The following is a 17,106-nucleotide window of genomic DNA, read 5'->3' as shown; positions in this document are numbered from 1 at the left end:
TCTTCACCGCATCTGACTCTGCCTTTGCCATTGAGCCAGACCACTTTTAGCCTTTTTGCCTATTGGGGGAGTTACGTATAAATACTTCCCAAGCAACTGCTAGTGAGGGAGGCATCTCATGTTTCTACGCATATATCCCAGCCTTCTACAGGTTTCCATGGTGAAGTGATGAGGAAATGTTTGGGCTCCTAACAGAGATCCAGGTGGCTAATCATTCGAGAGGGAGGGGAAGAACTCCGAGAGGGGAAAGTTTATTGGTTACAGAAGTCTGTTTGAAAATCCATCTTAATACGTTCCCGTGGAACAAGGGTACACTGATACCTGTGTAGGGTTTTTTGTTGTTTTTTTTTCCCTCCCGAGAGATCGTTTCCTCCCATTTAGAATTTAGTTTTATGATGCCAGGAGAGCATTTTTATTGGGCCGCTGACCATTTTTACCATTGGAATATAAAACGAAAATGTGTGGTTTTCTGGATAGCGGTAAATACAGACCCATCCGGTCTTTCTCGTTTCCTCACGCAGGGGGTTGCTGCTTCAGGAGAACAGCAGGTTTACAGAAGCCCTGCATTACTATAAGCTGGCCATCGGGAGCAGGCCTACGCTGGCTTGTAAGTAGTCCTGAAGTTTTGGAATCGCTGCCGTATTTCCTTTTATCTCTGTACAGAAGCCTTTCAGAGAAAGCAGGTGTGTGTGATACCCCTGTTTCTAAATACTTATTAATATTGACAGTCCCTCCTCTCTCTCCCTCAATAGCATCCTCTCATACCATTTCTAGTTTTTACAAAGTACTCCAATAGCTCAGTCTTTTATTTAACTAGCTTTTGAGCTCAGATCTTTGGAGTTCAGTCGAATGAATAGACAGTTATGCTTATACTAATACTTGGTTTTTAATCGCTACCATTATGGATAATGTACTTGCTCCCTACATATTTAATGATTTTTATTTTATTTTATTTTATTATTATTTTTAATAAATAAGAAATATACGTTGGACCAAGATGAAGCCTACATCCCTTTATCCACAGTGCCTATCTCTTTACCCTTCTGTTTCTATTTTTCCTCCCCTCAGCTGCGTATTTGAACACCGGCATTATTTTGATGAACCAAGGGAAGACAGAAGAAGCCCGGCGAACGTTCCTCAAGTGTTCTGACATTCCGGATGAGAACTTGAAGGACCCTCACGCACATAAGAGCTCAGTTACCAGCTGCCTGTACAACCTAGGGAAGCTCTATCATGAGCAAGGACACTATGAGGTGTGTCCGCACCTCCCTGCCCCATGTTCCGATGTAGTCTCACCGTATTCTCCCCTGCAGCCGCCATAGTGGGGTCACTGCGGTCTTTTGCAAAGCTAACGTGTTCACGTTTCCATTTATGTGGGGATAGGTGGTGTAGTGACTGTTGAACAGAAAAAGCACACGCGTTGCTCGCCATCTCTTTGATCTAAGATACAGTTTCTAGAATTGTTAATCCTCTACTTGGTGCTTGTTTGTTTTGTTTTTTTTTTTAAAGATATTATTTGTACTCTTGAGTATCAAGAATGTAACTTGATCTAAATGCCACCTATTTTCCTTAATTTTTTCAAGAACAGTTAAATAAAAATAATGGATCTTTAACGGTGGAGGAGGTAGTAAGCAAGGTAACTGTTTAGTAAGTTAGGCGATCCTACTTTCATCCTCTTCAATCAAGAAACTATGCCTGCATGGCATCCCTGGTCTATCTTATCTCTTCATGCCTGCATGGCATCCCTGGTCTCTCTTTATCTCTTAAACTGTCCTCTATCAAGACAGTCCACATCCTGTCCACGTTCTCTTATGCGAGGAAGAAGGTGCACCTTCTAGAACAATTTCATTTAACGGTTTCAGTAAATCTTGTCAGTAGGAAGATTTATTTGCTTGCTGGCACTTTATTTGTACCCTAGGGCTGCTTGAGTTAAAGCAACCAGAGACTTGGGATGACTAACGAGTACCTTCGAAGTATGAATGCTTTTTAGCTCTTCTTATTGAGTAATCTGTGTGAACTGGAAAATTTATATTAAGAGTATTGCCAACATTCAGCTCCTTGTTAAGCTACATTTTTATGTGGCATTCCTCACCAGGCTGTTTTCACTCGTGAAATTAAGGCAGTGCGATTTCAAAGGGCAGCTCAATTATTTTCCTCTGGTGAACCATTCAGAAACAGAAATGGGTAGTTTTAGCTTTGGAGAAATGTTATTATGTTACTTTCAGTGTCTATCCTCGTCCTGTAATGATGATTTATCTTTCTTTTTGTTCCTTAAATTAGGAGGCCCTGAGTGTATATAAGGAAGCAGTTCAGAAGATGCCAAGGCAGTTTGCCCCTCAGAGCTTATATAACATGATGGGTGAGTACAGCACTACTGCACTAATTTATTTTCAGGGATTTTGCGGAGAAGGAAGAACTATGTTTATGTGTGGTCGGTTCCTAGTATCTTATTAGTAGTCACAGAGCGATGCTCACACTCTGCATCATCCAGATTGCAGCAGAGCCCTCATTCTGACGTGAGCAAAGTGACACGATAATATGGTATGTCTATCAGATTTGCTAAGTTCCATACCTTTTTGCAAGGGACTCTCAATGCCACCTGGATACCAAGTCTAATGAGACTCTAGGGAATGAGAAAAGAATATCTTGTACTTATGTTAAATTTTGGTAAAAAAAAAAAAAATATATATATATATAATATGTGGTTATTTCAATGAATTTAACAAATTTACAACAGTTTTTAGCATATTCTCCTAATCAGAAGATTCTCAGTACTTACCCTGGAGTAATGTAGAGACTCATGAGTTTTTGTGCATGTGAAAGATGGAATTTCCGGGCCATTGCATTGCTTTCATGGATGAGGCCTTGGCTTCCTGTAGCTTTCCCCCCCCACCCCCCCCAGTGTAGTATTTGAGGCTAGAATGAGACTGGGAAATATGATAAGTATGCTACTATGATCATTTATTTTTCCTGTGTCGAATAATCTGCTTAATTCTCTTTACCAGTCAGAATGTATATAACTCTAGGACATAGATTCTCCTCACCCCCCCACCCCCAGCCCCCACCCTGCATCCCCAGATTTAAGAGGTAAATAACTAGAAATTCTAATGAAGCTCTTATCAGCTGTGATTAATCCATTACTACTCTGGGAATTGTTGCCACAGCTGTTTGATGGTAGGCACAACTACCTATGCAGCGTGAGCCTCCTGGGAAAAACGTTTATGTGGAGTAAGATGCCTTGCTGATGGGTTAGCCTAACTCTTTCCAGGAAGTGGAGAAGAACTACTTTTGTCCTCAAATCAAATTATTTTTTTTTTCTAGAGCAGAAATGCAAACTCATAACTACTATTCATTAAACCTGATTAAGGCCTTTAATATTCCTAGACTACTCCCATATATGTGAATGAGGAGGTTTACGCTGTGTAACCAACAGGCTTGTGTTCAATGTAAATCGTATGATTAGTGAAAGTTGATACTAGCTGCATGGTGTGTGTGTGTGTGTGTGTGTGTATTATGTAAAGTCCAAAATGCTCTGTGACTTGAACATGTATTTGCAAACACAAAACAAACAAACAAACAAACAACAACAAAACCCTCATACTCTTTTCTTAGATGGCAGGAAGTCTAGACATAGTCAGAGATGGGATGAGGCACAATTTAGGCTTTCAGGAAACAGAAAAGAAAAATCTCCCTTGGAAGAGGTTAGTAATGCCGTTCTATGTCTCTGGGAGACCCACCTCCAGCTGCTCTATCCAGCATTAAGGTGATTGAATGCTCACATCACAGAGGGCATTCAGTATTCCATTTTCTTCTTTGATACGGTTCCACCATGGTAAAGTTTAGCTTCATTAAATATATTTTTGCCTTTAAGCTTTTGCTGGATTAAAACAGTGCCTTTTACTCTCAAGCATTTTGCCATCTGTCCACATGAATGAAATGTCCACAGGAATGCCACATGTGCCTGTGCTGGGTGGATTCACTAGACTGTTACATTTTAATGCTGAATACCTTCTATAACTGAATAAACATTCTAAGGATTTCCTTCTCCAGCTTTATCTCAAGAGGCAGAGTGGTTTTGCTTTGATTTTATTCATAACTTTAGTGCCCAGTTCTTAATCAATTGTCAAATAAGATATCTTTGCCGAAATTGGGTTTAGATTTTAAGTGTCTTGGTGACAAGCTGCATGTGGTCTCTTTATTGGTAATGGGAAATGCTAGTATTCTCAACAGTTAGTGATTTCTGAAAATTCATTCAATTATTTTATGTAAATAAATTGGATTGAGAATTGAGCTGGTAGCTTGGGACCTCCCTCTCCTGTGGCTACACGAACACTGAGCTCTCACAAGCAGAAGATGAGTGTGTCCCTGGAGCCATTGTCTGGCTTTGTTATTTTCCATTATGGAAGGAGGACGTCTCTGCTCCGATTCTGAAAATCGCCCTGACAATTTTCTAGGGGAAGACCCTAATATAATTTCCAATAGCGGATTCTGTCTGTAATTACGGTGGCTGCCTTCTGTTGGATTTTATGTGAGGCTCTGTCAGCTGGTCAGGTTTTTATAGTTTCACTTGTTCAGGAAACTATAATTTTCTCTGAGAGTGAATTCACCTCCTAATCAAATGGGTTAAGTCCCCCGAGTGTTTGCTTTAACTCCTAATACATTTTGATTAGCCTCCATTTGACAAGGGGAGAAAAATGGCCTAGGAGATAAGCCGCCCTATCAGTTCATCAGTTTCATTAGTCTGTCAGCATGTGCTGATTATCCTATCAAGTTTATCAACAGCCTTGCCTGTGTTTTCTAATTCACACATTTACATATTATTAGTGCCCTTTAGGGATCAGTGATGGATTATAATGTCTGGCTAGATTCAGCCAGCAAGTATTCATTTTTCACATGTCTCATTCATTTACCCCTTCAGGGCCACTACCCCTAAGCACTTGTGCATGTGTGTGCCTGTATATGCGGGTGCGTGTTTTCTATTCTATTTTTTGTTTGTTTTTAGAACACAGGAGAGCCAATGCATTGCATGTAAAAGTACAACTATATTAGAATGTTGTTTTTACAAATTCACTGAGGTTGCTTTAAACCAAATTCAAGCTAGTCCTTTAAGATTTTTCCTTCCTTTGAACATTTTAGGACTTTGCGGTGCATGTCACTTCACTTGCTTTGAATACCAGACAAACACATTTTCCCCCATTTTTCTTGTAATTCAAAGCAGGGTTGATTAATTTGTCCCTCAACTTCAGCTCTCCATATTTTAAGATTCTTTACTCAGTTTTACTATGGTTATTCATAAGTAAGCACCAAGTAATCTAAAATATATTATTATTGTTCACTTTGATTCCTTAGGATCAATAGTCCTAGGGGACTATCTTCCCCGAAGAATTAGGTGAGCTGAAAATATTCAGAATTACACTAAGCAGATACTAAACATCGTTTTGTAAACAAAAGTTTTTGGTAAACAAAAGTTTTTGGAAAACAAAAGTTAAGAGATCATGTCATAAAGAGAGTGTTAAATTCACTTCTAGATAGTTACATGATTTTGATTTTGTGGAACATAGTTGCATCTTGAGACACTAAGTTGGGTTAAAGGACAGTTCAGACCTCAGTGTAGACTACTCTCTGAAGTCAGAGAGCCTGGCTTCAGATTGTCTTTGACAGTTTCTAGATAAGTATGCCCGATGAGCTCTTAATTCGATAGCTTTTGTGTTCTAGTTCATATGCTAGCTGTGATGCTAACACCCATTTGGAAATTGATTATAATAATGAGTATAAAAATATTGGCCTGGGTATCTGACCAGGTGCATGCTTTGCAAAGTTGCCCTCCATTGTAGAATTAGCATTTCTATAGGGATCGCACCTCTAAGAGTGAATAGTTATATTTATTGTCAGACCTTTCTCTACTTAGTAGACTATTACTCAGTAGATAAGATTATTGTTATAGTTAAGGGTTTCAAGTTCTGAAAACTCAAATTTTAAAAACTCACGTGATGGTTGCATTTTCATTACAGGTCCATGTCCCCATTTCTCTCAGCAAACATAATCAAAAATCTTCTCTTTACTATTGTCTGAAATAATTGAAAGTGAAATAGCACAATTATTAATTTCAGTTGACTTAATTCTATTCTCTTCCTCTCTCCCTCTCTTTCTTGTTATGACATATTTTCCCTCTACACTTAGTCAAAATTATCTTTTATTCTGTCAGCCACTGTAGGTTTTTATTGGGTCTCCATTCCTTTCCTTTTTATAAATCTGTGAAACATTAGGTGAATAACAGCATCTAGGGATGAAAGACTTGTGTCTTAAACATCCTAACAACGTAGTCTATTTTATTTCTCAAGGTAGGAAATTAGCTCCCAAAGAACCAAGGTCAACTGTTGGGATTACAATTTTTATGTCTGAGGCAGAAGCATAATTTCTTGATTTAAATTCAAAGCTTTTTTTGTGTACCCAAGTGGTATCACTGATACTAGCTATGGGATCCTCCAGTTCCCAACTCCCTACTGCTAAAATTATAACTATGCTTTTAAAAATAGGTAAAAAAATTAAGACACTTAACTATAAATAATATGACACCTACATACTTTTAGTTATTAACCCATGCGTTAAATATGCAGCATGTACGGATTTCAGTGAGCACCTTCCGGCTCCTCATCATCCTCTGAACTGTTCATCTCCTGTATGTCTGCTTCGGTTCGGCTGTTGAATGATCCTAAAGGATTACAGAAAGCTCAATTAGGTTGTAACTTCCTATTGTTCTTCTGTCAGTTTGAGCCCTTCTAATCCCAGAGGTCATTTTAAGCCTATTTACTATTGAAAATAAAATTACTGTGCATTCTCAATGCAAAGTAATTGTTTAGTTTAATTATATACAAGTGATTCAGGCCATTTCATTTTGGTAATGCAGCCTGCTGCTTGGAGTAAGAGAGAAAAACGCAGGCTTACAAGCGAGTCAGCACAGTCAATAATCACTGGTATTGAATAATTAGGATTGCTTAAAACATCACTTTACTGTGCTGCGCTGACTGGAACAAATAAAGCAAATAAGAACAACCTGCCTTGAGACTATTCACTGTGGCCCCGAGAGTCACTGTTGCCATAGATGCTCCCGATGTCCTGCTTTCTAAACACATGCATCTTAGTCATTTGCATTTATCATCAAGTGGAAACTGCATGATTGTTTCCGTCAACCTCCTGATCAGGCTCTTTCCTGTCTGATTAGCCATTGGCTTTCTCATTAATGTCTGGAACACCTTCTGTTGACTCCCAGTTTTGTTTTAAGTCTCTTATGTCTTAAGTCTCAAATGCAAAGAACATTATATATCAGGATTTCCAGTAACAAACCTCTGGCAGAGAGGAACATTTTGCTTTAACTTTTCACTCCTAAACGTAGCCCTTTAGGTATGAGACTTGTGTCTCTCAATTCTACTGGATTATTCACAGAGCATCAAGGTGCAGAACGTTTGTACAAATTTTGAAATTCTACTTTAAAGAAGGAAAAATAAGGTGAAAGAGTTAAGTGCCATAAAGGTTCTCAGTGACCTTTTAGGCTGTTATTCACATAAAATGAAACAATTCAAACAGGGGATCCTGGTACAGCTTCTGGTGTCAAAAGCCAGGCAGTGTCACTTGCGACTCATTCTACGTTTTTCCTGAGTTTGGATGCAATGTTCATTTCCCACTTAGCCTCCTGTATAGTATTTGATTTAACTCCCTTTAAAAGCTTCGTAGTTGTGGGTTAAAGCCTAACCCCTTTCTCTCTGGCTCCTTCTCTTTGCTTGTCATTTTCCTCTGTCTTCTCCTTCTCCTATCTCCCTGTTTCCCTGCCATGTTGCAGAATACACCCAGAGGACATTCAGATTGATGTTTTTGTATGAGGCTTTGCATGCTTAATGGTCTGGTACTAGGTTTTCTCAAGAGGATTGCTCAGCATGTTGGGCACGCTGCGTGTGAAGGAGCTGAGTTTTCACGGTAGGGGATTCGAACTTTCCATCTTTCGAGTGGAAGCATTAGCACTCCAGCACTGTTAAGCTGCTCTTGGCCGCCTGTTTTCCTATTTGTAATTCTGGAGATTTTTCTTACAACTGGTTCCATTGGCACTGTTGAGAATCTCTACGTCAGCCCTAAATATTTAATCAGATTATATAATATATAATTGGATTAGGTATTAATTTCTATAACTCCCTAAAGAATATTCTGATTTTTAAGAGAAATAAAGGCAAATGTAGATTGGAAAGACTTTTAAAAATTTACTCAGGAAGTTAAGTAGCCAACATAATAGAAGGAGTAATAAACTTTTGGCTCTGTGTCAATATGATAAATTTACAAAATTTATGGACACAAAACTACAGGTGTCCGTTTCTCATTTTACTGCAGGGGCTTAAGTTTTACTTTTTATTTTCTGCTGTGTATAACATTCACATTATGTATTGTGGTTTCAACCCTCAATTTGCTAGGCATTGCACTGTACACTACAAAGGGCAATATCCAGTTCAGCTGCATTAAATAGGTAATATATTTTGTTTAAAGTTTCAATTAAACACAGGACAGCAAGATATATAGTCCCTTTGGGGAGTCTGAACACTTGAATGTCAATAGTGTGTCTGCGAAAGGATCTTGCTTAGGTCTCAATATCACTTGCTTTCCTGGAAATATGATATAAGACAGTTGATTATATTTCATTGCTATTAAAACCACACAAGCCCACCTGTTACATTAATTCATACTTTTGCCAGTTTTGTGGTAAAGGGAAGGAATGAAGCTTGATTTCTTTTATTTTAAATTCAAGTTATAAGGAAATTAATATACTCAAATTAATATCTATTAATATCCTTCATATTTTCTGATTTCCAGAAGTTACATTGTATTCTGTTGGGAAAAAAGCAATTTTCTGTTGTGTCAATATAAGTAAATGATAAAAGGGTATATTTTCTTTATTATTTTTATTAATTAATTGATTTTTATATTATTATATATAATATATTATATATTTATATAATATATTATTAATTATAAAATTAATTAATTTGCTTTACATCACAGTCAGAATCTCTTCCCTCCTCTCTTCTCAATCCCACTCTCTCTCCCCCATCCTCTCCTCTATTCCTCAGAAAAAGGGAGTCCCCCTACCCACCTACCCCAGCTCATCAGGTAGCATCAGGACTGAGTTGGTCCTCTTCCCCCGTGGCCTGGCAAGGCAAGTCCAGTGAGGGGGAAGTGATTGAAAAACAGATAACAGGCAGTGTGAGAGACAGCCCCTGCTCCACTCAGTAGTGGACCCACGTGAAGCCTGAGATGCCCACTGGCTACATCTATGTAAAGGATATAGGTCCTGTCCCTGCTTGGTCCTTGGTTGGGGCTTCATACTCCACCAGCCCCTCTGGGCCTTGGTTATAGCCATGGGTTGAATTTTTGCCTATAAGTTGTGTATATTTCATAAACTGAAGAGCAAAATTCAGTACATTTTCAAGATCTGGCAAAATTTGATGCAACTTTTCTAAATAGACATAGTATGTGGAATAAATTTTTATGTGTGTGTGAAACGATGCCATTTTGAAAAGTCAGGTCAAAGAAACAAGAAGCTTGTGTTTCATGTATTTAGAATAGGCAACTCCAAAGACAAAAATGTGTGCCCTCTCTCTCTTCACTTAGAAAAGTCTGTTAAAAATATAGCAAGCCAGAAGAGTAGCATAAAATATTTTTAAAATTTAAAGAGTTTTAAAAACATTTCATGTGTATCCTTGAGCAAGTATTATAATATTTGCTTATAGTATATGATATTTTATTTATAGTATAAATTTATTTCTATTAATTGCTATAATATAGAAGACACTTAGCATTCATTCTATTTTAATTGCCTACTTGAGGATAAGATTCTATAACAAGCCTCAAAAACCTTTCCACAATTAATATGTTGACAACAACTTACTGTCTGGGAAAAACCCTTCACAGTCTTTTGCTGCCTATTTATTGTGAATACAGCAGTGGTCTCTACCCATGTCGATAAAATTAGAGCTCCAAAACAGCATCACGGGGAAAGTTAAATGAGGTGTTTATGTAGGAAACATCTTTTTCTCAATGTATTTGAGAACCAAACATAAATGTACACACAGCATACAGAGACTCAGTAAAGCAATTTATTTTAACCTCAATTTCTTTTACTTCCATTGAAGCTCACATGTGTGGATGTTTCCACAGCAGACACTGACCAGACCCCAGAAGCAAGGTCTTCCTGAAGTGCTGTCATCCATCTGTCTGTCCAGTCACATTTCTGTATGGCTGTCTCAGCTTCACCAAACTTTAGCATAAGGAGAACTTCCCTTAGGTCTACGGGCTTTTCTTTCTGGTGCTGCCTAGTCATACACAACTGATTAAATGATGAGCTTGCTCGTTTTCCTGAAACTATTTTAGCCCTGTTTCTTTGCTGATACTATGTGCGTTATTTTTTCTTGTGCTAGTGTTCATATTTTCCTTTTTTTTTTCTGATGCAAATCTTGTTGTATTTGAAAATACTAGTTAACACCTCTTTACATATCTGTCTGTCTTTCTGTCTTTCTTTTCTTTTCATTTTTTTAAATATTTCAGTAGTACATAATTCTGAAAGGAAGGATTTTCACTGACCTTAACATATACAAGAACATAAACACAGTCTCTTCCTGTCCCTCCCTCCCTCCCTCCCTGCCACTCTCTCCTTCTCTCTCTCCCTTCACAGCATTTGTGTGTGTGTGTGTGTGTGTGTGTGTGTGTGTGTGTGTGTGTGTGTGTGTGTAAGCATGCTCACTTACTCTCTAATTTTTGAAGGGTCTGAGCATTGACCAGGATTGGCCCCAAGCCAATAGGATTGATTTTTTTTTAATCTATTTCCTTGAAAGTAGAAAGGAAATTGATTAACCTGAGGAACTTCAGGAGCTTTCACTGTAAGGAGAGAAATATTGACATGGGCTCTTGGCTTCCTTCCAAGTTCAATTTTGACAGCACACCACATGTTTCCTGTATTTAACCTCATGCTACAAATTAGAACCTTTTTAAACTTTTTCTGAAGTTTAACTCCTGCCTTGATGATTAGGTAAACATAATGCAATGCACGCTCAGGTCCACGCCCCCCCCCCAACCTTCTGCACACCCCTGAGTGTTTTCTTTGGTGATGAACCATATATCAGGATTTAAAGATTCTCTTAAATGTAATGCTGTTAGGTCCATGTTTAACCTGTTCCTAACACTTCTCAGTCTAAAACCTGGGAACGTTTGATTTTGTTTCCAAGTCTTCGACTACCGTCCCAGCTGTTAAATGTATTGTTAGAGAGTAGTGAATCGATGTGGAGCCATGTGAATTTTCGTTTCCTGCTAATTGCAAAAACCATTGAGTATTTCCAGTCAGGGCTATAGTATCTGGGGCAACTAGACTATGTGCCTTTTGGTTTTCAGTGTTTGCTTGTTTTATGAATAAGATTGTGGAAAGGTTCATACATAAATAGCCACAAAAGCCAGCAAGAAAGAGTAACAGTTTGTGCCATAAATACATTAAAACTATTAACCAAATCTTCTAGACTATGCAAACACATTTGGTACATGGTACACAGATGCATCAATGCAAAACACCCACACATAAAATACAATGAAAAAAAAACCTTAAAAATTAGCAACAAATTAAGCTCATCAAGTAAATCACACTGATGGTATATGATTCTATTTCATTATAGATTCCAAAAAAATGAAGTGCTTGGTGCTTTTCCATGCTCTGACAGACTTAGCAAAAGAGAAAAATAAACAAAACAAAATATAAATCCAAATTGATACATCATAACATGCTCAATTACTCATCAGATTAGTTGGGTTCTACTTGGGAACAAAGATCTGGACTTAGGTTGGAAGACAAGATGAAGAGATGAAAGATTTTATATCTGGTGTCATTGTCTTTATTTGAGACAAGAAGGATTATAATCACTGGAGTATGAGAGAGGAGAAGAGATAAGAAGGTTATGAATCTTTCATGGGCAAGCTCAGTTTTGTTGACTCACCTTTTAACAAAACTGATTCCTAAAATTTTGTGATTGTGTGCTAGTATGTATACTGTCTTGTGTGTGGATATGTATGTACAAGCTCGCGAGCCCACCGTGTTAATTCCCGAGGCTGAATCTCTCAATAAACTCAATATTCTTGGGTTGGGTAGATCGCCTGCATCAGTTCCCGTTCCTCTAGATTGCACTGGGGTAACAGGGGAACACATGAAACCACACCTGGATTTTATTACATGGGTGCTAGAGACCCAGACTCATCGTGTCATGCTTTACTGCTTGAACCTTTTCTCCAAGCCCCAGATTCCAAGATTTTAATGTAGTAACAATAAATACTTTGAATTTGATCAAATATTTGAAAAAATTTCTAAGGATTGTTTGGCTGCAATCACCAGGAAAATGTTACATGATTTAAAGAAGAAAGTTGGATGATACAACCTACTTCATGTGGGAAGAAAAAAATAGAGTAATTGGAAAGCAATTGATATATGAACAAGATAAGGAGTCCTTGAATTATTTATGTGTGAAGGAAATGCTTACAAAAATTGATCTATGATTATTTAAATGTTTTAGATAAAAATAAAATTAAGAACATGCTCATGCCACATGCTAGAGTTTTATTTGGGTTAAGTAGCTGGTTTTAGTAATGAAACCATATAATTTAGAAGAGACTAAACACTCATATGAGATCGTGAGTGGGGGGATAGCGTAAAACACATCCAAGACTTCCATTGCTGTTTGTTTATTTCAATACCAAAATGGATTGACACATTGTTTTAAAAGATAGTTACAAAACAAGATAATTGCTCAAGTAAGTCGTGTAGGCATGTGAAAAGTTGGGAGAGTAATTTGAGTAAACAGTGAGTGAGTCATGATCACTTGAATGCGAAAAATACGATTTGGATCCAACTAGCATAGTTTTATTTCAAATAAAATGCAAATGGAGTAAAATGCTTTGAGCTAGTAAAATATGTCAGAGGATGCAGGTTTCGTTGCCAGTACCCAAACCAAGGGTCTCACAGTCCCCTATAACTCCAATTCCAAGGAGATCCCAAGCCCCCTTCTGGCTTCTGTGGACACTGTACATACATGGGGCACATATAGACCACCTCATCCTGACACACACACACACACACACACACACACACACACACACACTCCATAAGTAGATATAAAACAACAGCAAATCATTTCTGTTGTGTTGTGTGTTCCTAAATTGTAGTTTGGGAAATATCATAAATTTACTTATCACTTGATTTTAAGCTCTGTGAAGTGAGCAACAAATGCTAACCTACTATACCATGTGTATGTTTATTGTGGTTTTCATTGGGTAATATAAGTTAATGAGTAAGATAGCAAGGTTTGTAAAAGGCCTTTAACAGTTTAGTGTTGAGTAGAAGGAAATCACTTTTGTTGAAGATGACCAAAAGAGCTTTATAAGATCAGCAAGAACCTCTTCAGAGTTTTAACCGTGTGTCCAACTACTTTTTCCGAATCCTTATCTGCAAGCAGGAGCTGCCAAGAAGTCTGAAACACAAGAATCAGTGAACGCCTAGACTGTGACATCATCACTAACCCCATTTGTTTTCCTCAGTGAGTTGGCCTTCGCCTGGTTTGTTTAGACACGGGGCTTGTTAGGAGGAGTAGCACTGTTTGCTCTACATCTGAGACTGGTTGGTCCCTGTCGGAAGCCTGCCTAGAGACATCCAAATCCCTTTTGCCTGCAAGTGAATTGGAAATAAATCTGAGTGATGAACTCAATCACTACATCATCACACAGAATATCTTTTTATTCTTATGAATGTGCCTCCATTATGCCGTTGTTGTTTTCTTATTGGTACAATGAAAAGGAAAAATAGTCAGTGTTGCTTCTTTTCTCCGGGATACTATAAACATTTTTTTGTGTGTTATTGTAAGTTAAAATTTATAGTCTTAGAGAATATGACTTCACCCTCCTACGTCCATCTTGTTTCTGATCATCTGTTTGGTTTTTGTTGTTGTTGTTGTTGTTGTTGTTTTTGTTTTGTTTTGTTTTTTGAAATCACTGAATTTTCTTTCTTGTGGCCATTGCCTTTTAGAAATTTTTATAATTTTAATATTTCAATGAAGATTATGCGTGTACTTCTCTCTCTCACTATTGAAAATCCTATTTAATCTCATTTGTAATTTTTAAAATCCATTTTGTATGAAATGACATAGTGGAAAAAGCAAGGAAAAAATTTAATAGTTATTGTGTTTATGTGTGTTTGTGGTTGTTTCTGTGGGTGTGTTGCCTACATGCATGTCTATGTACCTTGCTCTTGCAGTGGATCCCCCTAAGACTAGAGGTACAGACTATTGTTAGCCACTGTTTGGGTGGCTGGGCTTGAACCCAGGGCCTTTGCATGAGCAACATGTTCTCTTACATAGTGAGCCATCTTGCCAAAGCTGTGATCATTTATTGTCCTGTCCAAGTCTCTTGCCACCCATGAGCCTTCCTGTTCCTGCATAACAATTCCTGCTCATGTGAGATGGGAACTGTAGAGCTCCAGTAGCCTAGCACGTACTTGCTTGTTGAGTAAGCCTTTACTTGTTGCTTTTTGAACACACCTAATTTATCCACCATCATTTTCTTGCATTTCAGATTTTCATTTTGACTTTTTTTTTTTAACATCTTTTGTAGACACTGTATGTGTGAGGCTGTGTGTGTGTGTTTGGGTTTACTCTAGCAACCCAAGTATGCCTTGTGTGCCGCTTAAGAATTAAATTACTTATGTGTGTGTACGAAGAAGCATTTTTAAGTCAGCCGTGGTTTATTGTTACTCTTCTTTATTTTAATTCAACAGATGAGCCTAAGGCAAGGCAGTGAACCTGCTGTCCAATGTATCTCAGCTAGAACAAAATTTTCTATGAACAAGAAAGTGTAGCTATTCTGGACTAGCTGGTGGAGGCAGTGTGCTGTTGGCAAGTAGTTCTAGGTTTAAGTCGCAACTCTTCCCAACTGTGCATCTATTTTACTTAAGTACTCTGCTTCTCAGTCCTTCTCATCTGTAAAATACTGTAGGGATATTTCTGGAAAATTATTTCCGAGATGTGTTATATTGGTTAGCATACCTGCCATGAGCATTTGGTTATGTTGAGACTCCTTGATAAGGTTAAATTAGAAAAAAAATCTGCATGCTCAGATATATAAAATTAGAAGGCAGGGTGAATATGTCAGATGTTTGCCAGCTTGCTACCCTAATTTACAATATATTCAGTATTGTTATCACTTGGTAAGATTCAATGAATGATTATATAGGATGATTTTCTAAATTATAAAGAATTATAATAAATATAGGTTACTTTATCAGTATTCTCACACGTACTGTGATTATATTATATATTGTATTTATGGATCACTACTATTTCCCTATATCTTCAAACTTGCAAAGTAATGTTATTTACAAATTCTGACAAAGGAAAATATCCATATACTAATTATTAACACTTACAAAATCACTACTTTATTTCAAGTATGATGTTTCTAATGGGAAATAGCATGTAATGTTTTCTGTATTTCTTTGCATGTGAACAAAGTTAAGTGTAATTTATATGACTTAAATCTCAAAACACTCAGGAATTGTGGTTCTTTTCCACTTTTCTGTAAGACTTATTCTACCTATTAGTGAAAGTTTTAATAAACAAAAACAGATGCTCTAACAAATGCAATGGTTGTATAGCTTTCAAGTACAGACATGAAAAATGTGAAGAGCTGAGGTTGATAGCAGATGTAACGTTAACCCATCTTCCTTCTGGCTTTATAACTCATTTTTACAGATAAATGTTCAGACATAATTTATCATTAATTACATTTAGACTTTAAATACTCTGGGCCCATTGTGTTATGTTGGTTAAATAAATCATGTCTAATATTTTTTCACTAGAAGATATTCATTTTTCCAAGAAAAATGATTTATTTTAGTTGAAAGTAAACATGCATGGTAAGGAAAGGGGGGAAAACACAAATCACAGGAGGCTGGAGAGATGGCTCAGCTATTAAGAACGCAGTCTGCTCTTCCAAAGGACCTGGGTTCAATTCCCAGCACCTACACAGCAGCTTACAACCCCTTTAACTCCAATTCTAGGGGATCCAACATCCTCGCAAAGATATACATGCAGGCAAAATACCAAGGCACATAAAATAAAATTAAGTAAATCATTTTAAAAAAATAACAGAAACAAAATAAACAAAACCCTGTCTGAAAGCATCTATTTCTTTAGATATATTAAAATGAAATCAAGAAAATTATTACCAGGAGTTATGGCACATACCTATATCCCAGCACTTGGCGGGATGGAGCTTGGAGAATTTGAGTGCCAGTCCAGGCTAGGCTGCATAGAAACAGCCTCTCCCCAAGTTAAAAAACAAGATAATTAGTTCAGAAGCTTGAGAAACTGGAAAAAAAATCTTTTATGTCCTGCCAGTACTACTAAAAGCATTTCTATGTTTTCTAATCCAGGCTCTAGTGTTGATGTTACTGTTTCTGGCATCATACCCTAACCATGTGACTTAATCTACTCAATTTCAAGTAACAGCATGTTAAAACTTCATGGCTCAGAAACCTCAAACATTTCCAAACTATCACTCTCATGATAGCTGAGTGTAAGGACTATTATTAAAACTGGAAATAAACAGGTTTGGGTAAATGCATACAGTTTCTGCATTTTGCATATTATTTGACACTTATATATATGTATTTTTTTTTCCTCACCAACCACTTACACGGCATTGAAAGGTTAAGAGCCAATTCAGTTTATGAGACATATTTATCTTGATAGCAGTGTGCAAGAAAAACCAACCAAACAACACAAAGGAAATAATATATTCATTTATTTTTTTTTAAAGGGAGTAAGTTCTTCTCTTGAACTAAAGATGCATTACCAATGTGGGTAGCATGTTTAGGAGAGCTACTGGATATGGAATAGAAATGTCATTATGACTGTGGCTAGTTATAAAAGTCTGCCTGGCAATAAAGTAAGTTATTAGTCTCGCCTGCTCTTTGAAACTGAACAGCATCTACATTTGCCATGTCAATTAAAGTTAAATTACTTATCTTAATTATATGTTATC

The 17,106-nt window shown here is 37.2% G+C and overlaps 1 protein-coding gene across 1 annotated transcript in view; it reads left to right on the top strand.

Moving 5' to 3' along the window:
- Positions 1-17,106, top strand: part of TMTC2 (transmembrane O-mannosyltransferase targeting cadherins 2) — a 387,068-nt gene that overhangs the window by 245,953 nt on the left and 124,009 nt on the right. The window contains exons 5-7 of the mRNA XM_084795967.1: positions 522-607; positions 1,069-1,253; positions 2,281-2,359. Of these exons, the coding sequence (XP_084652093.1) occupies positions 522-607; positions 1,069-1,253; positions 2,281-2,359 (350 nt within the window). The remainder of the gene's footprint in view (positions 1-521; positions 608-1,068; positions 1,254-2,280; positions 2,360-17,106) is intronic.

The sequence above is a fragment of the Acomys minous genome (assembly GCF_964271855.1).
Source record: "Acomys minous genome assembly, chromosome: 9".
Taxonomy (NCBI): domain Eukaryota; kingdom Metazoa; phylum Chordata; class Mammalia; order Rodentia; family Muridae; genus Acomys; species Acomys minous.
This window is presented reverse-complemented; position numbering and strand designations above follow the sequence as displayed.